Below are 23683 nucleotides of genomic sequence, written 5' to 3' on the forward strand. Positions count from 1 at the left end.
AGGAATATACCAGTAAATAATCGTCTAAGTATGCCTCTCTCGCTAGCCTAATAAAAAAAAAGTTCTAGCAGATGACGGTCAGACGGTGTCACGTGTTCGATTGAACCAAAAATCTTTTAAATTATTTGTTTTTAATTATTCTATTATACCTGAAGTTGAATAATGGAGATATTAATCTTTAACAAAAGATATTTTAAAGGTTTTTCTTGTTCCCTCCTAGATGTGAACGTACCATTTATTTTTGTATTGAAGGGACTAAATAGATCTATTTGGAGCGAGGAAGGGGCGTGACTCTAAACTCTGACTCAAGTTGAGCTGATCAGGTACTTGGAGCTAATGCTTGTTCAAACATTGTTCTCTCGCCAGGCTCCGTTAATTTGAACATTTCGACCACATCCACACAACCATCTCCCAACACTCCCTCCCCTTTCCCCTTACAAAAATGTTCGTCCACCTATCGCCCACCCCATTTTTTCGGGTACGTGCACGCTAAACATGAAGCAAGTGACAAACGGATCCACCTTACCACTTCCACTGTTTGGATACAAAGTCTAGTAGGATCGACCAAGACAGTCAGATGATGGTGAACAATTATTTCAATTTAAAAGGAAATCGCTTTGGGAATTGCTACGAAAGATAAGAAAAAAATAAAACTTCTCTTAGTATTATAGTCAATAGGTGTTGAGGAGTAGACACAATGGATTATCTGGTCTCATTTCGTTGCATTGCAATACTACGTAAGTTAATTTATTAGTTGTGTTTAACTACATTTACTTTTGTACATTTTCAATCTTGGTCCTTCCTTCTCATTGTATATTTTCAATCTTGGTTCTTCCTTCTCATTGTATATTTTCAATCTTGGTTCTTCCTTCTCATTGTATATTTTCAATCTTGGTTCTTCCTTCTCATTGTATATTTTCAATCTTTGTTCTTCCTTCTCATTGTATATTTTCAATCTTGGTTCTTCCTTCTCATTGTATATTTTATATCCTCTCGCCTTTAATTTACAAGGTAATCAATTTTATCATAGCCTTGGACGAAGCAAGTTTAGAGGAGACCTTTTAAAATCGAGATACAAGCCAGAGTAGGCTTGTTCAACAGTTGAAGCTAAAACTAATTTGTCTCTTTTGTTTTACCTACAGTGACAGCGGTGTTGTTTGGCTTGGCTGCCAGAACTAGTCAAGGTCAGTTTGAATTATTATCTGTAAAGGGTGCGAGGACCTGGCACATTGTAATCTTACTTCAGAAAAACCAATATGCCAATTAAATAGAGAAAGTTATGAATATTGTTGGTGCATATTAATATTTCGTAAAACCATTGCAATCAGCTAAGTGGGTGACTTCATTCTCTCTTCCCAAGAATTGGCAGATACCAGAATGTCTTTGTTCCTCAGTTAGAAAATCTACCAGAGTAATTCGTTTGTCAGAACTTTAAAAAAAAAAAAAAAAGCCAACTTAATTTTAGTCTTAGTATACATATTCTTTTTAAGTCTTAATATTTTTTTCGTTTGTAAAGGGCCTCCTTCCTTTTCAAGGTGAGGTCATAAGAGTATGCAGGTCTGGAATGACATGACTCTGGTCCAGATTCTTATATATATTTAAATTAGTCTTAGAATCGCAGTATCGAAAATCATTTTGTTTTCTGAAATCGAATAGTTTTGTAGGATGTGCAGTTTAAAGGGAGACAACTGACTGAAAGATACATGTCCTTACAGTGGTAGGTGGGGGTAGAAGTAGATGAAGTCATTACTGAGTTCGTTCTTTCTGTCCTTCTCTCTCTCTCTCTCTCTCTCTCTCTCTCTCTGTCTTAATACAACAAAGACGCGCATAGCTAAACGAACAATTAACTTTTCTTGGCGGTCTCCATGACCTTTAACTAGATAGATCTCTAGTGCTTGAGCCATTTTGAAAACTTTACCTTAAGCCTTATCACACCTTTTGTAGACTTAAGAAAGTAAATATGGCCATGGGCCTTTGACTAGGAAAAGAAAAGTGAACATTTGGACGATTAAGTAGTTTGCTCGTGAGTTCTAAGTATTCACATGTATAGGCCATACTGACTTCTTAATTATCTACTGACATACCCACTATCTAGTTCACCTACAGACACAGCCAGCTGATCAATACCCAGCTCAGAGAACTATTTTCGTACTATTCAAGTGTTCTTTGCCTTGCCTTATATCTATCTAATTAATCTCTCTATCTATCTGTCGATCTCTCTCTCTCTCTCTCTCTCTCTCTCTCTCTCTCTCTCTCTCTATATATATATATATATATATATATATATATATATATATATATATATTAATTTCTCTCTCTGTCTCTCTCGCTCTCTCTCTCACACAAACACTTCCTGTAGATCAAACCAATACTGATTTTTTTCTTTGAAAGAAAGAGAGGAATCACTATATTGTCTTATAACTAATTAGATCCTATGTGTTGCATTATTGCATATCATAAATAGCTATTTAGTGTGTGTTTTATAAACATGGTTCTTATCACTTTTACTCTCTCTCTCTCTCTCTCTCTCTCTCTCTCTCTCTCTCTCTCTCTTAAAGTCTCACAGTTTCTCTACGTATTTTTTTTTCTTTTCTCCTTCTATCTCTGTCTCTCTCCGTCTGTCTCTCTCATGTATACTCTCATGTATAAACGAAAGGAACATTAAACATTATTGTTGCATTATTGTCCCCTATTTAGTTTTGCCTTTATTCTGTAATACACCTTGTTTTGTGTCTTACTATAAACTAGAATGTCAAAAGGATTTCCTCGATTGCCAGACAAATTACTCTGTAGCGCCTTTTCTACAGAATGTCACAGAACACATCACAGAATTGTGCCTGTAAGTATGTGAAGTGTCAAATAGTTCTGAACTATTCATCTTTTAAAGCAAGACAACAATAAGAATGACATCCCACTATTCCTATATTGACCCATTAATCTCTAATTGCCATTTTGGCAATGTTCTTTATCCTTTACAATGAAAGTTGTCTTTCATAGCCAGAGACGTATGGGATGGATAACATTGTTTGTTTCTTTCACCAACGATTAAAAGGTTATCGTGTGGCCAGCACAACGGTTGCAAGTCAAGAAGTGATAATGAAACAAATTATTAAGATACATAATAGTGTTGTTAAAACTCAACTAGAGGAGACACACACTTCTCTACGTTGAACTAGTTGGTATATGCTATGGGAGCTGCCGGGAAGCGAGTTTTGGGGGTTAAACCTCCTCCCTTCCCCCCGAAATATAATTCGCCTCGAAAATATTGTACACACTGATCTGTTTTCTAATCAGCATCTGGGCTCCATTTCAAGGGTACAAACTATCATTAACTAGTTACCAAATTCCAGTGGGGTAAAGCTCGACCACCCGCTCCCAAATAAAACAAATAAACAAACATGATCTAAGGGAAAGAACCACAACAATTACTAACATATATCTTAATTCTGCAGGAATAAGCACTTTTTTTTTCTAATTAAAACACAATTAATTACCACTAATTGGTTAACTAGTTGGTTATTTTTTTATTGATCCGTGTGTTGTCGTCAAGTAACGGAGACTACGTAAAATTTCATCCTAGAATGGGAATTCGGAGAAAAAAGGTATACAAGGGAGAATACCTCCACATATATAGCCTTATCTTAATAAGTATCACTTATTTACCTTTTTCGATACCGAACAAAATATTTAATTACCAATAATTAATTAACTAATTGTTTAATTTTTTTATTATTGATTCATGTTGTTCAACAAATAATTTTTTTACAGATTCAATTTGATCAGAGAACGGGTGTGGGAGAAATAACGTGTGCAAAAAATTGTACTCAACAGACACATTGAGTTGATATAAACTTTGTAACAAAACTACGATTACCAGATTCCATCAGCTTAGCCAGGGGTTAAGATTCGCCCACCCCCACCCAATAAAACTCACTGGGCTCCATTAATAAAGTAAATCTATAAGAAATTAATCGACAGTATGAGAACAACGAAATAAAAACGTCTGCTGCTCAAATTCATGAGCTTGAAAAGGTTTACCCCTCCCCCCCCCCCCCCTCCTAAAATATTTCAATCCTTGATCTGTTTTCCCATCAGTTGCTGGCTCGAGAAGTAAAGTATATTAAATAGCCGATTTGTTTTTCACCTGCAATTTTTTTTAAAGAATAGCCGAATATTGCGTTGTAGACACATCAGAAAAATTCATTTTTGAAGTCACAGATGCAGGATGTCACTGGGAGGAGCTAACAGCACTCCCCAAGACCCTGTCGTTCCACTAGCTCCACAAAGAACCTTTTCTAGTGTACATATGACTTACCGCAGTAAAAACAATATGAACGGACAAGCTGTAATGAGCAAGTAACTCTGGAGTGCATGCACATAGGCATAGATTTATGCGTGTTTTGTATGCAAAGTGAAACAAATGTGGACAAAATTGCCAAGTAATAAAAAAGTCAGCCTGGTTACGCCCATGATATATGTCTCCTTTGACCAGAACATTTTTATTTCAACTTTAAATGGAATGGCCAGCATTATAACTCTTCCCCTCCCCTCATACATTTGCATTCTCTTTCCCAACCATCTACTTTCTGGTCCTTCAAATTAAAGTCCCCCCTCCTAAAAAAAGGTGGGACATTTATATAATCCTTAATAGCGCTGTCTTTTACCGAATCATTTTGTTTATTTGTTATCGGTAAAAAAAAATAGTTTCTATAAAAAAGGTTGATGACACTTCAAGTTTCTCCACAGGACAGGCAGAACATACCTGAAGTGTGTAGAGCACATAGAGTGCAAGGATGACATGTATTTACTGCTGGCGTACAACATCATCCAAAGAAACATGTCAGCCTCAAACTCTCATTGTGGTAAGTACATCTTATGATTTGGAAAAGGTGTGTGTGCGTGTGGGGGGGGGGGTAAATAGAGCGGCCTTACAGATGATGGAAGGGGGGCCCTCAAGGGGTAAGAGTCAGAAAACTTCTCCTTTATAGTTGTTTACTTCTGTTTCCACTATCATTCATTGTTGCCACGAACTTGTGTTCACAATGATTGAGCTCTGGAACTACCGAACATCTTCAGATAATAAATACCACGTAACTTTATATTATAATAGTAAATATGTAGTGAAAAATGAAATATTGATAGATTTATGGTATTATTAAATTTCGTCCCGAGACATGACGTTAAACTGCGCTCCTCTTTCCTTAGCACTTTTGGAGCTCAAAAGTGCCCTACTTCTTTTCTATCATTGTGTCTGCCTCCTCTTTTCCTAAGTCTGCCTTCATTGATCATCACACTGTCTCCTTAACTTTAAATTCTCACTACGTCCTAGACCAGTCCGTTTGCCGTGGACTGCGACGGGTAAGGGGGGATAAAGAGATCCTGGTGTTTGAGTGGTGGCTATCTGAGGATAAACCACAACAACACAATACTTTGGCTCCAAGTTCCCCTAGACCTGAGACCCAGATGGCCCGCTCTGGGTCAACCGGCTGGTCATGCCGAGCTACCAGCATAGGTCGTCGACCTATGCTGGAGGGCGGTGGCTGGAGGGTCAATCAGGGAGCTGCTGTATCGGACACATGTCCGATGTAGCAGCTGACTGAGTATAGCACCTGTGTAGCTCTGGCGGGCTCATTCTGGACATCCGAATGGCCCGTCCCCTTGTTGGACTCGATGGCGGGTGGGGAGCACAGGTGCCGAATTAACCAAAATATATATGGACAAAAAAACACACACAAAACTACTTGCCCCAGACCTATGTCTGGGCAAGAAACGACGAATTGACGATAAAAAAGAGGAGGTCCCAAAAAGCTGTGCCACCTGGCCATCATTTCTGGTGGTTAGATGCACAGAGGAGGGAAAAAGCCTGACCAAGTTGAGCCCTTTTATTATCTATAAGGGACTCAAGTCAGTAGTGGGAGAGCCCAAGAGTGTGTCTAAGCTACACAAAACAATGGAACTCCTTGTAGAAGTAGACAGCAAGACACACTCTGATGGGCTTTTAAGATGCAGAAGACTCTGTGATCTCCAAGTGGAAGTCATGCCACACAAGAGTCTGAACACCAGCAGAGGTGTAATCAGCTCTAGGGACCTACTGGAATGCTCCGAGAAGGAAATAGTGGAGGGCATTGAAGGAGTCACCCATGCCCGGCGCATTACCAGGCGCAGGGAGGGTGAGGAGGTCAAAACCGCCACTATTATCCTCACATTCGGAACTAGGACACCGCCAGAGTATGTGAAGGCAGGATACCTACGAGTTCCAGTGAGGCCCTACATACCTAACCCCATGAGGTGCTTCAAGTGCCAGGGTTATGGACACGGCGCGGCAGTCTGTAAGAGGAACACTGTGTGTGCCAGATGTGCTGGAGAGGGTCATGAGGACAAGGGCTGCACAGCCCAGTTCAAATGCCCAAACTGTCAAGCTGGCCACTCAGCCTACTCCAAGGACTGCCCTGTGTGGAAACAGGAGGTTGCCGTGCAGGAGTACAAGGCAAGAAACGGATGTACCTTTAGCCAGGCGAAATCGGCTGTACTGGCCCTACCCAAGGGCCAATTCGGCTTGACAAAGACCTACGCCCAGGCTGTTGCTAAGAAAGGAAGATCCATAGCCACACAGACGGACACATTGACCCCACCACCCCCTCCTCCTCCCCCAACTCAGAAGAAAACACCGCCAAAGAACACACCTCTGAAGAAACAAGAAAGCCCTGTTGTCATGCTAAAGAACAGGTTCTCTGAGCTCGCTGATGAGAGCATGGAGACTGAGCAGCATGTCAAAACCAATACTCCGGGAGAACCCGGAGACATCATGTCTGACACAGGTTCTCCTCAGAGAACCCAGCCAGACACCCCAACCTCTACTGAGTTAGAGGTTGACCAACTCCCTAAGGGGAGAAATCAAAGCGGAGAGGATGCCCGAGGTGAGAGAGGAGGAAATAACCTCCGCTCTAACCAGAGGGATCTCCCCTCTCCAGAGAGAAAGACTTCCCCCAAAAGGGGGTTGTCCTCCTCTCCATCCAAACCCAAGAATAAAAATACCAAGGTCACTGGAATAAAGGGAAACCCCTCCGGGGGCCTCCCAAGGCCAAATAGCTCCAAGTAGGTCATCTAGAATAAGCCATGGATTCCAGAATTGTACAGTGGAATTGTAGAGGCCTCAAGGCCAATTACGAGGAAATGCAGCTACTGATGGACTCTGAGACTCCTGTAGCTGTCTGCTTACAGGAAACATTTCTAAAAGATTGCATCAGCTTCCGAAGCTACCGTGCTTACACCAAGAATGTTGAGGATGCAGAGAGAGCATCAGGTGGAGTCTGCATCCTTGTGAAGGATAGCATCCCCCATGAGAGGGTAGAACTACAGACCACACTACAGGCCGTAGCAGCTAGGATAACCCTTCACAAGGTTATCACTTGCTGCAGCCTGTATCTACCACCAGGCGCTCCATTAAACCGAACAGACATGGAGGACCTATTGAAACAACTCCCCCGGCCTTATTTAATCCTTGGGGATTTCAATGCCCATAACACCATGTGGGGATCCAACAATACCGACACAAGAGGTCGTATGCTGGAGGATATCTTCCTCCAACATGATTTATGCATACTTAACGATGCATCACCGACCTACTTGCACCCAGGAACTGGATCATTCACATGCATTGACCTCACCGTATGCGTCCCCGGACTTCTGGACGATTTTAAATGGTCAGTTAGCAATGATCTACGGGGAAGTGATCACTTCCCAATCATCATTACTAACAATCTCCCTTCATTGGGACGACCTCAGCGGTGGAAACTGAATAAGGCTGATTGGGAACAATTCCAAAAAAGATGCTCTGAGGATATCACAGAAAATATCCTCCATGAACAGAACCCAGCTGATACCTTTGCTAGCAAGCTACTAAGTATAGCCAGGAAAGTTGTACCCCTAACCTCTGCAAATCCAAAACGGCATAGCAAACCATGGTTTGATACAGCTTGCAAAAGTGCTATTGGTGATAGGAAAAAACGACTGGCTGCATTTATAAAGAATCCTTCCCAGGAAAACCTAAAGCTATTCAGGATAGCTAGAGCAAAGGCTAGACAAACCATACGGTCAGCCAAAAGGAATTCCTGGAGAAGTTTTGTCAGCAGTCTGGATGCCAAAACTTCTGCTAGAGCGGTTTGGAAGGCAGTAAGGCGAATCAAAGGGAAAGAATCAAATGCAATAGGGCATTTGAAAAACCAAGGACGAACTGTCACGTCCCCCAGAGAAATAGCTGACTGCCTTGCATCCTCAATAGCAGAAAAATCATCCACTGCACACTACACACCAGAGTTCCAAAAAGTCAAAACCAGGGAGGAAAGACACCCCATTGACTTCAGGTCAGAGAACAATGAAGACTACAACAAACCGTTCTCGCTTGAGGAACTGAGGGAATCGCTGGACAAGTCACATGACACAGCGCCTGGAGAAGACGAAATCCATTACCAGTTCCTCAAGCACCTTCCCGAACCCTCATTGGCAGTCCTGCTAGGGGTCTATAACTGTGTGTGGCAAACAGGCGCTTTCCCAAACAGCTGGAGGAAAGCCACAGTTATACCGATACCTAAACCGGGAAGAGACGGCTCTGACCCAGCTAACTATCGACCAATAGCACTAACAAGCTGCATCTGCAAAACCATGGAAAGAATGATTAACAGTAGGCTGGTCTGGTACCTGGAAAGGAATAAAGTGATCTCAAACTACCAGTGCGGATTCCGGCAGGGGCGGACAACAACTGACCACCTGGTAAGGCTGGAAGCTTATATTAGAAATGCATTACTCAGAAGAGAACATCTAGTAGCTGTATTCTTCGATATAGAAAAGGCCTATGACACAACCTGGAAACATGGCATTCTACGTGACCTGGCGCTTATGGGGCTTAAGGGACACCTCCCCCGTTTTGTGGAGGAATTCCTGAAAGATCGAAAATTTCAGGTCCGAGTGTGCAACTCCGCTTCTGACACTCATGACCAGGAAATGGGTGTACCCCAGGGCAGCATTCTGTCAGTCACCCTGTTCAACATTAAAATAAATAGCATCATAAATGCGCTGTCCCCTGGCATAGAGTGCTCTTTGTATGTTGATGACTTTGTCATTCTTACTTATGGGAAAAACATGAACACCTTAGAAAGGAAATTACAGTTATGTTTAAACAAAATTCAGGGTTGGGCAAACTATAATGGTTTCAAATTCTCTGACTCCAAAACAGTTAGTATGCATTTTTGTAATCTAAGGGGGCTCCACCCAGACCCTGAACTATTTATACACAAAAAGAAGATCCCTGTCGTGAAAACTACAAAATTTTTAGGCCTTACCTTAGATTCCAAATTTAATTTTCTCCCCCACATTAAGGAACTTAAGAAGAAATGCCAAAAGTCATTAAACATACTAAGAGTACTCAGCCATACGGACTGGGGAGCTGACAGAGATACCTTGCTGCTGCTCTATCGGAGTCTAATTCGATCCAAGCTAGACTACGGATCCATAATATATAAAGCAGCAAGGAAGTCGTACCTAAAAATACTGGAACCAATACAAAATGCTGCCCTGCGTCTCTGTCTCGGCGCGTTTCGTACATCACCTATCCCAAGTCTCCATGTGGAGGCTGGAGAACTCCCCATGGATATAAGAATGAAAAAGCTTGCAATGCAGTATATAGTCAAGCTAAAATCCAACCCCACGAACCCTGCTTTTGACTCCATATTTAACCCCACAGAGGTAGAATTATACAATCGAAGGCCTAACGTCATACAGCCGTTGGGCCTTCGAATGAGAGAACCCATCCAAAATTTAACCCCACCCATTGACCAAATCTCTAAAATAGAAACCCCTCAGAATCCTCCTTGGCTAATGAATAAACCTAAATTAAATTTATCCCTCCTTAATTCCAAAAAAGAAAATACAGACCCAAGCATACTACAAGTCCACTTTAGGGAACTGCAGGAGAGCTACGGAGATTGTGGCACCATCTACACAGACGGATCCAAAATGGAGGGAAAGGTCGCGTGTGCCTGCTCCTTTCGGAACAAAACAATCTCCCGTAGACTCCCCGATGGCTGCTCCATCTTTACGGCCGAATTGCACGCAATATTGCTTGCACTTATGGCCGTAAAAGCATCAGAAAGGAGTAAATTTATAATCTGCTCCGACTCCAAATCTGCATTGCAAGCTTTGGGGCGGATGAAGACTGACATCCCATTGGTACATAAGAGCCTGAAGCTGTTGGACCTAATAACAGCCGACCGTAGGGATGTCACCTTCATCTGGGTCCCCTCCCATGTTGGCATTGAGGGAAACGAAGCCGCAGACAGAGAAGCAAAGAGAGCCCTAAATCATGCGGTGTCAGGAACCCAAATTCCCTACTCGGACCTGAGACAAAGTATTGCCTCTGCCACCTATAGAGAGTGGCAGAACCGATGGGAGGCTGAGACTCACAGTAAACTCAGGCAGATTGTGGCGGATGTCAGGTGGCGGCCCACATCTAAGGGTCTGACAAGGCGTGGTAGCACAACCATGTCCAGACTTAGGATTGGCCACACCTACATCACGCACTCTTTTGTACTGAAGAGAGAGGAGCCCCCACTTTGCGAGTACTGTGACTCTCGCCTCACCGTGGAACATATCCTCGTTGATTGCCCCAGATACCAGGATGTCAGGGCGAAACATTTTAGAGCCACTAATCTAAAAACACTATTTAATAATGTCGACCCTGGGAAGGTACTGGGCTTTATTCGGGAAGTGGGGCTATCTACGAAGATCTGATTTCTGAATTTGTGAACATGCACTATTTACATTAGATTTTTACCAAATATTTAAATTTTTACTACCTTTACTATTTTAACTGTGAATAGACCTTAATTTTAATTATATTACTGTATAGAATCTGGCCCTTGTTATTTAGAGAGAGAGTAGTCCTTGGGGGACTGCAGGCACGACATGGCCTAAATTGTGCCGATGTGCCTCAAATCAACAAATCAAATCAAATATTATTAAATTGAAAAAAACAACAACTCCACTTGATATACATTTGAACTGTCAGGTAGATCAATATCTCCCTACTGATAACATAACTTGCTCTAGTGTGATTCATATTTCATTTCACCAATCAGTATTACTCGCCCTCCCAAAAATACAGTAAGAAAGTTCCCCTTGCGATACTTGACTCAGTTGATGTAAAGCTCTTCTATTTCTATGACGGGTGGTTAACAAAGGAGCAACGTGGAAAGCATAATGACCAATTTTAGGTCCCTATGAGAGTTGAGCGTTTCAGACATTTTTGAGTTCACCGTTCACCAAGTGATCAGGGCTAGAACTCGTGTCGCCTCGGCTCAGAAATACAACGCCATCACGTCCCATAAATATATAATATTGTTATTGATACTAGTTGAATTGGAAAAGTGGTTTGAATGTTGGGAATCTCGCGGAGTCTAGGGGCACATGAGGCGCCCTGATCGCGCTTCCCCGTGGTGGAGGCTGTCCAGGACTGAGCAAGCTATTATAATTTATAGTACATTGCATTTGCAGGACAGGCTCATATTTCTCATGGCTGTGGCCAAACTTCCACTCACGGTGCCCCCGGAAGAAGAGGATACCGTATTTATTTTGGCTGCCCCAGACTTGCTTATCTCCGTTTTCGACAGGTCAGGACAGAAACCACAAATCCTCGACCTGTATGGTCACTACTATGGTGGCATATATGCACTACGCCAAACAGCATGGCTTCTTTCCAGGGCTTTTGCAAGAGAGGCTTCAACCTCTCTAGCCCTCACTCAGATCAGATAGAGTTTCATTATGATGATGATCGATACTAATTATTCAAATAAAACAAAATTAGTTAACATTCTCGAAAACAAAAGTGAAGATAATTATTGTAAAATGTATGAAGTCAATAGCATTTCTAGATGATTTGGCTAACAATTTCAACTTAATAAGTACTTACTAAATACTGTACAGAAGCTTCTCTATCTGGCTATTAGACAGTGTGTATAAGCGAACGTAGAAATAGTTCTGTTGCAAAGTGCGAGGCCTGATGAAGACAAAGCTGAATATCTTGTCGTAAATTTGCTTCCAATTCATCAACATACACTTTATCATAGTCTTCCTTTTGATTTCGTAATCTTTCTGGATAATGACATTTATTTATCACGAGCAGTGCCGTCACTTGGGTCTTAGGTAATTGTAATATTTCTTGGCTGGACTACAAACACTAAAGGGAGACAAGACAATGTCTAGGAAGAAATCTATTTTATAGAAGTTACCACACGGTTAAAGCTCTTTCTATTGTGATTATTATTTTGTATAAAATGGAAAGTTTAAGAACTTAAGTCTGTGTGTCTGTTCGGATTAAAATAATAAATTTGTAATGTATTTTTTATATTTAAACATTGGTTAATTGACATGAAAGAAATAAAAGATATTGTTTTACATTTCAGAACTTGGAAATCCTCCAAACGGTATGCAGATTTTGATATCTTAGTTGTCTATTCTTTAGTATTGTATTTACACTTTCATTATTATATTATGTGTTTAATTGCAAGAGTTCATCGACAGTAACGTATTGTGAAAACCAATTTCCTTCTTTTCTGTGTCATAATAAAATTGAGTCTCTTAGACGTTTATCCATAGTGTGGCAAAATTGTGTAAAATAAAAAGGAAATCATTATTAGTTTATTAACACCATTATGGCTGCTGAATTATGGTCGTGCGGTATGCGCTCTGGACTGTCGTGTCAATGATTTAGGGCCAAATCCTGCTCACTGCAATCTCGCGCCGTCCCGAGCGAGGGTTGGGCTAGAATGTAATAATCTTCAATTCTGAAGGAACATCTTATCTTCTTATCTTATATAATACAGACGTTACTTCAAAAAAAAAGATGATTACGTCATACGCGTCATGCATTTAGTCATGCATATTAACCAATGAATTAAATTCTGCCAAGTCACTGGTTTTCCTGGCTAGCTCAGGCAACCCATTCCATGCTCTAATAGCACTAGGGAAGAAGGAGCATTTGTACAAATTTGTCCTAGCATATAGGACGAGGAATGTGCCTTTATCTTTATCATTAAAAGAATAAATATATATTGATAAACATTATTAGATATGAAGTCTACAATGATTAACGAATCAAATATAATATTATTTTTTAATTCGCGTTTTATGTCAAAAAGAAGATTTTAAATATATTTTTGAAAGTAGTTTAATAAATGTCATACATTCGATGAAATACACACCATTGTTAATACCTAATTTATCTATTATACTGTTTGTACTATAACTAAGGCAATAGCAATAACCAAATGTGTATAGTGTATAGTTATGACATTCAACACATTCTATTTCTCATTGTCTTTAGGCAGGACATACAGTAGTGAAGGTAGGTGAACATTACATACATATTAGTGTGACGGAATTATTTTTAATCTTTTGTTTTAATTGTATAAACTATAAACAAATAGTTTCACCTCACACCTTCATACATCCCTTAGTCAGTTGGGGCACCACACAAGATTTGTCAACAATTTTTTTATGTAATGTATTCTTTGCCTTGGATAGAACCTTCTTCAATGAGTTTACATTTCGTGAAAGAACATTAAGTTTCTAGTCGAACTGGAAATAGCCACGGAAGTTAAAGATAAGCAGGGCTAGTGGAAGATTCTGATTTCTTCCAGTCTATGGCCAAGTTAATTTTAGAGAGGGTATAAATACAAGGGAAGACAATAACAGGGTATATGTCTCAATCTTAAAGAGTTATGTTAAGTGTACATTTGCTAATCTATTATTGAAATTAAATTGTATGTGTATTAATAATAGTGCGTCAGTAAATACATTTTCATACAGAGATGTAAAACCTAACCTTTTCATCTTACAAACAACATTGTTATAACAAACATTGTTAGCCAATTTGAAAATATGTATACATAAATTGATGTTCAAAATGACTCATATTTAAAAATACACCATATCACTCATATCAACATTAAAATCATAATGTCTATCTGGGTCTGGGTGGAATATTTTACACGGTATTTCTCACACTTCCCAAGTTACCATTCTAGGATCAAGTTAAAACTTTGTACAATTAACCATAGTCGATGACAACACATATATCAATCATTTAAGGGAATCAATTATAGTCTAGTAAACTCTAGTACATTGTGTCTAAATGTGGGAAGCTGACCTAGTTAAGCGATATTGAAAAGAAAGAAAAATAAGAATGTCTTTCAAAAAGTCTTTCTTCTCAGCTTTCTTAGTAATAGATGAGACACACTTCAAACATGTCTTGCTCTTTATGTCTTTCAATTTTTTTCAGATTGTAACAGCAAAGTGAAAACGTGTAGGCAGTCATACGTTGACAACATCGTAGTTGCAGATACAATGAACAAAGACAGAAACGAGACAGTAATTTGTCAGTAAGTAAATGTAGCTGTTCATTGTTATATATATATATAATTAAGTTCTCTGTAAGAAATGTCATATAATTTTGGTAAAACATTAGGTCTCCATGAGCCTATCACGTAGTATTTCTAAACGATGTTTCTCTGTGTTATAATACAGGTTCTATTTAGTATCAATAGAAGATGTTTTTCTAAATTGCAAACATGTTTAAAACTAGTGTACCGTTTAATTTCTTTATTTCTTACGGAGACTGGCGTAATGTGAAGATTGTTTGAACTGTATAGTTGATTTAGATCCTTGATATTTCTTGTTATAGCTTGTCGTTGTAGTTCTCGTTCCTTGATTTCTCTTACAGCTAGAATTTATGTTTACTTAAATAAATAGTTGTCTTCATCAGATCATTGTATTATAGTAGGTCTATTTTATTGGTGGGAAAAGTCATATCTGACAAGTAAAATAATTTTTTTAAAAAGACAATTCTTCATGAGCCTGATGACATTTGTAACAGCGATAAAGCTGCTCTTTTTGTAACAGCGATAAAGCTGCTCTTTTTGTAACAGCGATAAAGCTGCTCTTTTTGTAACAGCGATAAAGCTGCTCTTTTTGTAACAGCGATAAAGTTGCTCTTTTTGTAACAGCGATAAAGCTGCTCTTTTTGTAACAGCGATAAAGCTGCTCTTTTTGTAACAGCGATAAAGCTGCTCTTTTTGTAACAGCGATAAAGTTGCTCTTTTTGTAACAGCGATAAAGTTGCTCTTTTTGTAACAGCGATAAAGTTGCTCTTTTTGTAACAGCGATAAAGCTGCTCTTTTTGTAACAGCGATAAAGCTGCTCTTTTTGTAACAGCGATAAAGTTGCTCTTTTTGTAACAGCGATAAAGTTGCTCTTTTTGTAACAGCGATAAAGTTGCTCTTTTTGTAACAGCGATAAAGTTGCTCTCAATAACTCATGAATGACAGATAAAAAAGGAAAATTTTTTACCCCTCCCCAATCCCCCCACCCCCAGAAAAAAAATCCTGGTTACGGCCATGTATAAATCTACTCAGACTATTTAAATTCTAGTTTTGTGATATAGATCCAGACTTTGTAACATTAAAACACAGAAGTGTATACTAGAATACTGGAATTTTAGAGATATGGTATAGAACATTCTAGTTAGTGATATGCTACTGATGTGTTTTGAAAATTATTATATACATACGACGGTGCGTAAAATGCTTCCGAAATCTAATTGTTTGTATAACTCCTTTGTGAGTATATGTGGGAATTTCCACTGCCGTGTTCAAGGTATAGATCTTCAGACCAAATTTAATTTTAAGATTATTATATTTTGAAAAATTATAACTGTCAAACCAGAGTCTTCTCTGTGTGGCCAATTGTCTAGCAATTCTTCTCCTAAAAAAATACATAAAGTGTCAAAATTTATAGGAAAATCCTCAGGGCCGTTTTCGAGATCCTGTCCACTCAGTGTCCAATTATAAACTTCAATGTTGAAACCGTGAACAAGCTAATAGGATATTGTAAAAATTGTTAACATTTTTGTTAATACAATTTAAAAAGTCTAAAATATAACAAAAAATGCTCCTGAAGAAATAGCTTACAATTTCTCAAGAAGCAATGTAGAATTATCCTGATGTAGTTATGTTTTAGAGTAGCTTGCTAGTTGAGACAATGAAATAAAATAACTATCATTTTTATTTCGTTATTTCATCACTAGTTTCCAAAAAAAAAGTTTGTGCTTTCATGGTATATAAAAAAAAATAATTCTTAAAAGACAATTTTTTTTTAAAGAGAAATATGATGCTATATTTTTCAACAAAATATTTTTATTGTTATTGAACTATTCTCAGTATAAACATCAATTCACCACACACAAATGGTTTTAAATTTCACTAGTGGTGCACTAATTGTGTCTCATAAATTTGTTTATTTTGCACTTCCAGACATCTGAACACATTCAGAAATTGCTTACTACAAATTTCATCGTGTGGCTCAGAAAGAGAAGAGGTATTGTGTTTCTTTATTATTATTACTAATACTACTATTGTAAAAAAAATAAATAACCTTTTAGACATTGCGATCTATACAGCAGCCCAGCAGATGATGTGATGCTAAGTTCATTTCAGTTTCTAAGGCAGAAGTTAACGAGGGTGTCATGTGGCCAGCACAACTACCAACAGTCTTTATTTTCCAAAAATAATGTCAGGTATAATTAGAGTTTGTTTTTGATTATCATGGTTCGGATGTTCCTTCAGATTTCAAGATAATTACATCCCAGCTCAAAACTCCCGCAGGACGTCGGGGAATGGCAGCGGGCAAGATTCAAACACGGATTAATCGAGAGCATCGAACGAGAGTTCAAAGCGCAAACCCCACAACAAGCCTAACAGTTGGGTGGACTCAGGGCGCCCTAAACATCTCGACAATGAAAATCCCACGCCGAGATTGGAACCAGAGACCCATCGTTTAGAAAGCCAAGCCGTTTACTACTCAGCCACCACGTTCTAAGCTATGATAATTTCCCCTTTGTTTCTACCTTCTGGTAGTTTTCCCTTTGTTTCTACCTTCTGGTAGTTTTCCCTTTGTTTCTACCTTCTGGTAGTTTTCCCTTTGTTTCTACCTTCTGGTAGTTTTCCCTTTGTTTCTACCTTCTGGTAGTTTTCCCTTTGTTTCTACCTTCTGGTAGTTTTCCCTTTGTTTCTACCTTCATGTTTTCCGTTTCTGGGGTATTTTGTATTTCTTCAACGCTACTTTGAAAGACAACGGGCATCTTTAAACCATTGGTGCAAGTTATTTGATTATTTGAAGTTGACAAAATTGACATTAAAGTTTTCTTACTCTATAGGTGGACAAAATGACCAGAGATGAAAAGTCAAGAATGAACCTTGAAAACTGTGGTAAGTTTCTTACTCATAACAATCCAATGTTAATTAGATGTAATGCTCAACCTTTGGCCAGTGGGCCATATCCGTCCCATGACGAGGTTTAATGCGACCCCTCGAAACGTCTGCGCGCTGTGCATAATTAAGATTCAGAGACTAGAATCTATATTACTCAGTACAAACCTTATACTAACTCACTCCGTCTGTTCTGTCTGTTTGGTAATAATATTATACATTTTTTTCTCCCATTTCCCATTCTCGGATCTAGTTGAAATTTGTGTACATAGTCGATGACAACAAATGAATGAATCAAACAATAAACCAAATAGGTAAATAGTTAAGCGGCAATTAATTGTTTTTATTTCAAATAGAAAAAGGGAGTTAAACCTTGCAGTATTGAGAGATATGACAGTGAATTTTTTTTTGTTTCTTCCCCTTAGATAACATTTTTTTTTTGGGGGAAACGGCCTGGTCTTTTCACTTTACTTGCCACCCTGCATCCTTCCGGTCTAGTCTTTTTGAATCTGCCTCCATAATTCTCTGCCCTCATCTGACGTGTCCCAGCTATCTAACCCAAATGTCATTTCTCTCTCAAAGACTAGAGATGGAACACCTACGTAGGAGTGTGGTACATCAGGATCAGGTGCCAGAAGGGAGAAAGATTTAGCTAAAAAGTCGGCTCCTCGTTACCGACCAGACCGCGATGGGTGGGCACCCATTGCATATAAATAATATTCCCCTTTCTTCCTCCAATAATTTCTTTTTTTTTTTTTTACAAATCTCTACTGAACATTTTATACTTTTAATATTTTAGTTGTCAATACTAAAGGTATTAGGATAAAGGAGTTTCGGAATAGATGGTTAGAAAGGGATTCAGCGGATTTAATTGACAAGTCAAGGCCTTAACTGCCCCGATGTATCAAATAACAAATACATTCATTTTCCTGCTTGCCATGTCTATTTTTTTGACACTCATTTAGTAGGGGCAATCAATAGCAAATCTCCTGAACACTTAGCTAACAAATTCATGTTATGAGCATATTTCGAAATGCAATTTGTTCGCGATTCAAAGAGTGCGCACGTTTATTTCAACATGCAAAGTATAAAAGAACAAAGAACACTTGTATTTGTTTAATACAAAATACGTTGTCATGTTCCATCACTGCAGTCATATTGACATTCTTCAACTATCATATCGACGCATTTTGCGTTCAGTTGACACACTGGGAATTTTCCATTAAATAGAGTCATCATTAATTATCAACGATGAAGACGGTGAATCCATACATTCACTAGATACAGTTGGCAACAGCGTTTCTCAATCTTTTAGAGCGTGTCCCCTAGCTAGAGCGAAATGTGAGCGCAAGGAGGGTCTTGTTTCTTATTTGCGCTATTATATAAAATCTTTATAAAGTCAGAACAATGTTTAGAAAAATTAAATAAAACATGCAAGAACTCCACATTGACAGCCATATATACAATACTATAAAAAGTTTTTCCCTTTTTATATCAAACAAAATAAATTAATTACCACTATTTAATTAGCTGTTTGGTAAATTATTTTTTTAGTGATTCATGTGTTGTCTTCGACAATAAATAATTGTACTAAGTTTCAACTTGATCATGGAAAGTAGGAGCATTAACGTGTTCAAAATGTGTCACAGTGACAGCTTTGTAAACATGAGAGTTGTTTTATCTCCTAAGTAAGACTTCCTAATAACATTTTCATTTTCTTTTGCTAGAAGTCTCTACAAGACATCAACTAAATCACTCATAACGTTTTCTGTTTGGGACATTTTTTGCGACTCTGACAGCACGTCCGAATGGTCAAATTTACAGGATGCTACTACTGTTCTTTTCACTTTTTTTTTTCGTGACAGACCTGTGGTCACCTGGTACACAACATTTTGATTCGATTTGAAGATCATCTTACGACAACAGGCTCATTGCATAAATGTAGATCTATGCACGTCGAATGGTCATCACATTTAAGAGTCCGACGTGAAACTACCATAAAACTTTATTATGTGACTTTTTACAAAATTATTGGATTGAAGATTGCGTTGTAGACGCCATTCAAATGCATGTCTGAAGTCAGACAACTCTTGGCTCCTTGATTCTGTAACTTATGAAGAAGCTTACAACCACCCTCACAGTCCATGTAGATCACTAGAGGAGGGCGAGCGAACATTTTTTCATCTTGGAAAGGGAGGGGGGTATCTTTAGTAAATTGTTGAGAAACACTGAGTTACAAAATAAAGAGAAAGCAAGAACATTATATTTATTATCTCTCTCTCTCTCTCCTTTTCTTATCGTTCTCTCTCTCTCTCTCCTTTTCTTATCGTTCTCTCTCTCTCATCCAAAATAGTTTCAGTCCGACTCACAACTCTTTTGGCTATATAAAAAAAAAGTTACTAACATGGAACTTTGATACGCACCTGTTGACCTGTGTGTACACATTTTAGATGTCTACTTCTTCTTCCTGTCTTTATCATCCACAGAAAGTCTCGCCCTCAAGACTGCCACGGCCAACTATCTCTTGGTAGCCATAGCAACCATCCTTGTCAGCAAGCTGCACTAATCGCGGACCAGTTCAACAAATCGATTGTCCATCATGCAATAAAAAGTCAATGAAACGAATGTATGGTGTGCTGGAGTGGACACAAGACCTGGGACCATGAACGACGCATAATCATTATTGATCTTTTTTTAAAAAATATTACTTTTCCATTTGTACAGCATATAAAGATGTAGATTGATTGTTGTACCCTTGTCTTCATTTAATAAAATCAGTTTTCGTAGATCACTACATGTATAGAGTTTTGTTTTTGTTGCTAAAAGAAATCTTTTATTCAAAATTGCTACATGCTAACAATAAAAGAAATATTTTGCGTATTGTTTATATCAGTGATACACATTCCTTTACGGCCTGGGGGATATATTTTTGTCGACACCTGTCAGTGCAAAAAGTCGCCAATTGTAGCCATGCCTCTTGTGTTGTATTTAGGGCAAAACATCTAGAAGGGTGGGACAGCATGTCACTGGCAAGATATGAACTTCGGGTGGTGTTTTTGGTAGCACTGCCTTGGCTCTACGCAGGTTTCTATATGGAGTATATGGAACTCTAGTAACTTTAGTATCACGTCGGTTTATTGTAAAAAAGAAGTAGAGTTATAAATAAGTTATCCTCACTGACCTATACATATTAGATATCTAGACTGGACATGTAAATCTTTTAACATTACAAAAATGTTGTGAAAAAACTTTTTAAAAAGATGAAACAAGGCGTTGTTTTGTAAAGTAATTATAAGAAGTAAAGTTGTTTTTTTAACCCTCTCCTATGTAACATATAATTTAATGTTTAGATCTAGATCTAGTTATTAAACATCGAAAATAAGAGCACTCTCGTCTCATAATTATTATTTTGTGATATTTAGATACATAAAAACAAAATCAGTCTATTTAAATGTACATAAGATAACTAAAATCAATAGACATGAATTATTTCGATCTAGAACCTTGAAACATTATCTTAATGGAAACTCAGGAAATAGCTTTATTTAATGAATTTGCAAGAATATATAGTTCTGTGATTAATACAAAATGTTTGTTTGTAAAATGTTTTACATGTTTCGGATGTTCCTTCAGAGTTGAAGATAGTTTACTTCCTAGTCCAAACCTCCCGCAGGACGACGGGGAATGGGAGCGGGCAGGGTTTGAACCCTCGACCGTCGATAAATCCGAACGACAGTCCAGCGCGCAAACCGCACGACCAGGCAGCCATCCATATATATCTATATATATAGGTCTGTGAGTTGATCAATCGAGAATATGAATTTGTTTACGTTTTCCAGTCTAGATATAATATATATATATATATAGGTCTGTGGTTATCCTTTTATTTATGAAAGAATCTGGTGTGGAGTCCAATCTCGTTACAATATTCTACAATCAAACTTGAAAATTACTGTATAATGTTCACTCAATAGTTTAAATTGCTTGGTACTTTTTCCCTATTGTGTGTACTTGTTATTTCAGCAACTATCATTGTACTTGTTATTTCAGCAACTATCTTTGTACTTGTTATTTCAGCAACTATCTTTGTACTTGTTATTTCAGCAACTATCTTTGTACTTGTTATTTCAACAACTATCTTTGTACTTGTTATTTCAACAACTATCATTGTACTTGTTATTTCAGCAACTATCTTTGTACTTGTTATTTCAACAACTATCTTTGTACTTGTTATTTCAGCAACTATCTTTGTACTTGTTATTTCAGCAACTATCTTTGTACTTGTTATTTCAGCAACTATCTTTGTACTTGTTATTTCAGCAACTATCTTTGTACTTGTTATTTCAACAACTATCATTGTACTTGTTATTTCAGCAACTAACTTTGTACTTGTTATTTCAACAACTATCATTGTACTTGTTATTTCAACAACTATCTTTGTACTTGTTATTTCAGCAACTATCTTTGTACTTGTTATTTCAACAACTATCTTTGTACTTGTTATTTCAACAACTATCTTTGTACTTGTTATTTCAACAACTATCTTTGTACTTGTTATTTCAGCAACTATCTTTGTACTTGTTATTTCAACAACTATCTTTGTACTTGTTATTTCAACAACTATCTTTGTACTTGTTATTTCAGCAACTATCTTTGTACTTGTTATTTCAACAACTATCATTGTACTTGTTATTTCAACAACTATCTTTGTACTTGTTATTTCAACAACTATCATTGTACTTGTTATTTCAGCAACTATCTTTGTACTTGTTATTTCAACAACTATCATTGTACTTGTTATTTCAACAACTATCTACTTGTTAATGAATGGAGAAACGTTATTCCTTCACTGTTCACAGACATGCATAGATTCGGTCTACATTTCAATAATCACATCATGTAATGCAGGCTTTAAACGGGAGCAATGATTTTCTTTTAAAAACACAGCTCTATTCAGAATAACCCAACAGTAGCAAAACAATACTACGACCAAACATTAACCAAGCTCTGACAAAACAATGACCTTTTCTAGAACCTTTTTATTATGTTTTTGTTACCATGGAAATGCAGTGTAATTATAGTTTTAGAAAATTGTAAAGTAGGTGATGTGCCATGCAGTTATTGTTCTCATAGATTTATGAAAATATTTTTTGTCAATGTAATGTTTGTATGTGGTGGTTTAGTGTTAATGTATATCGAAATAAAAATAAAAATATAAACATTTCTTTGCTTGAATTCAAATGCTTCGTTCCTCTTCTTATCTTATCTTATATATTACAGACGTTACTTCAAAAAAGAAGATAATTACGTCTTACGCATTTCATATGTCAACCTAGTCATGCATGTTAATCAATAACTTAAACGCTGCTAAGTCGTTGGTTTTCCTGGATGATTCAAGTAGCCCATTCCATTCTCTGATGCCATTAGGGAAGAAAGAACATTTGTAAGAATTTGTTCTAGCATAAGGATAAGAAATGTGCCTCTATCTTTGTGTCTGTCTGGGTATTTTTTTTTTTTTTCTGTACTTACCTGGTTCTTGTTTTTTTTTTAAATAATGGGATCTAGTCCAAGTAAAAATTATAGACCTTAACTTGAGTTACGAAGGTATTCTATTCTTGTATCTTATACCAAATATGGTGTAAGTAAGACAATTGGGGACTTTAAGATGGTCACACGTCATACTCAAGCTTAAGGGACCATATCTTTACAAACTTGATAACTAAAATCCGTTTTAAAAATTGGCTTCAATATCGAGGCAATGCATATGGGCACATGTCTTGGTGAATCTTTCTAAATGATGTCTGCCTCGTCGAGGAGAATGCACTAAGGACTGTCGTGTCGTTGGTACATGTTTCAAACCTGTACGCCACATTGCAGGATGATTTAGGATGTAACAATCTTTAAATTGGAGGTGCGGTGGCCGAGCGGTAAAGTGCTTGACTTCTGAACCGTTGGTCCCGGGTTCGAATCCTGGAGGAGAATGGGATTTTTATTTTCGGGATCTTTGGGCTCCTCTGAGTCCACCCAGCTCTAATGGGTACCTGACATTAGTTGGTGAAAAGTAAAGGCGGTTGGTCATTGTGCTGGCCACAGAATCAGATGACCTTTACATCATCTGAAAGGGGGAAATAATCTTTAAATTGGTAGGAACACACGAATAATTTAAAACACACACACACACACGAACTCACACTAATACGCACAAACATAAACACACACAGAGACAAAATATAAAGTAAAGTTCCCCTTTCAGACCTTGCGATTTGTAGGGCAGATGATGTAAAGGTCATCTGTTTCTGTTGGCCCAAAGTTAACGAGGTTAACTAATGCCAGGTACCCATTAGAGCTGGGTGGACTCAGAGGCTCCC

General features: G+C 38.0%; 1 protein-coding gene across 1 annotated transcript; it reads left to right on the top strand.

Annotated features, from left to right (window-relative positions):
* Positions 1 to 459: 459 nt before the first annotated feature.
* LOC106075274 (uncharacterized) lies at positions 460 to 22556 on the top strand. Its single transcript, XM_056027669.1, has 10 exons — positions 460 to 737; positions 1143 to 1184; positions 2749 to 2839; positions 4747 to 4862; positions 12456 to 12476; positions 13376 to 13396; positions 14333 to 14432; positions 16362 to 16425; positions 17264 to 17315; positions 19802 to 22556. Exons 1-10 carry the CDS (start codon positions 698 to 700, stop codon positions 19879 to 19881), a joined length of 627 nt encoding a protein of 208 aa, XP_055883644.1. The 5' UTR covers positions 460 to 697; the 3' UTR covers positions 19882 to 22556.
* Positions 22557 to 23683: the final 1127 nt, after the last annotated feature.

The sequence above is a fragment of the Biomphalaria glabrata genome, chromosome 4 (assembly GCF_947242115.1).
Source record: "Biomphalaria glabrata chromosome 4, xgBioGlab47.1, whole genome shotgun sequence".
In the NCBI taxonomy this organism is placed as follows: domain Eukaryota; kingdom Metazoa; phylum Mollusca; class Gastropoda; family Planorbidae; genus Biomphalaria; species Biomphalaria glabrata.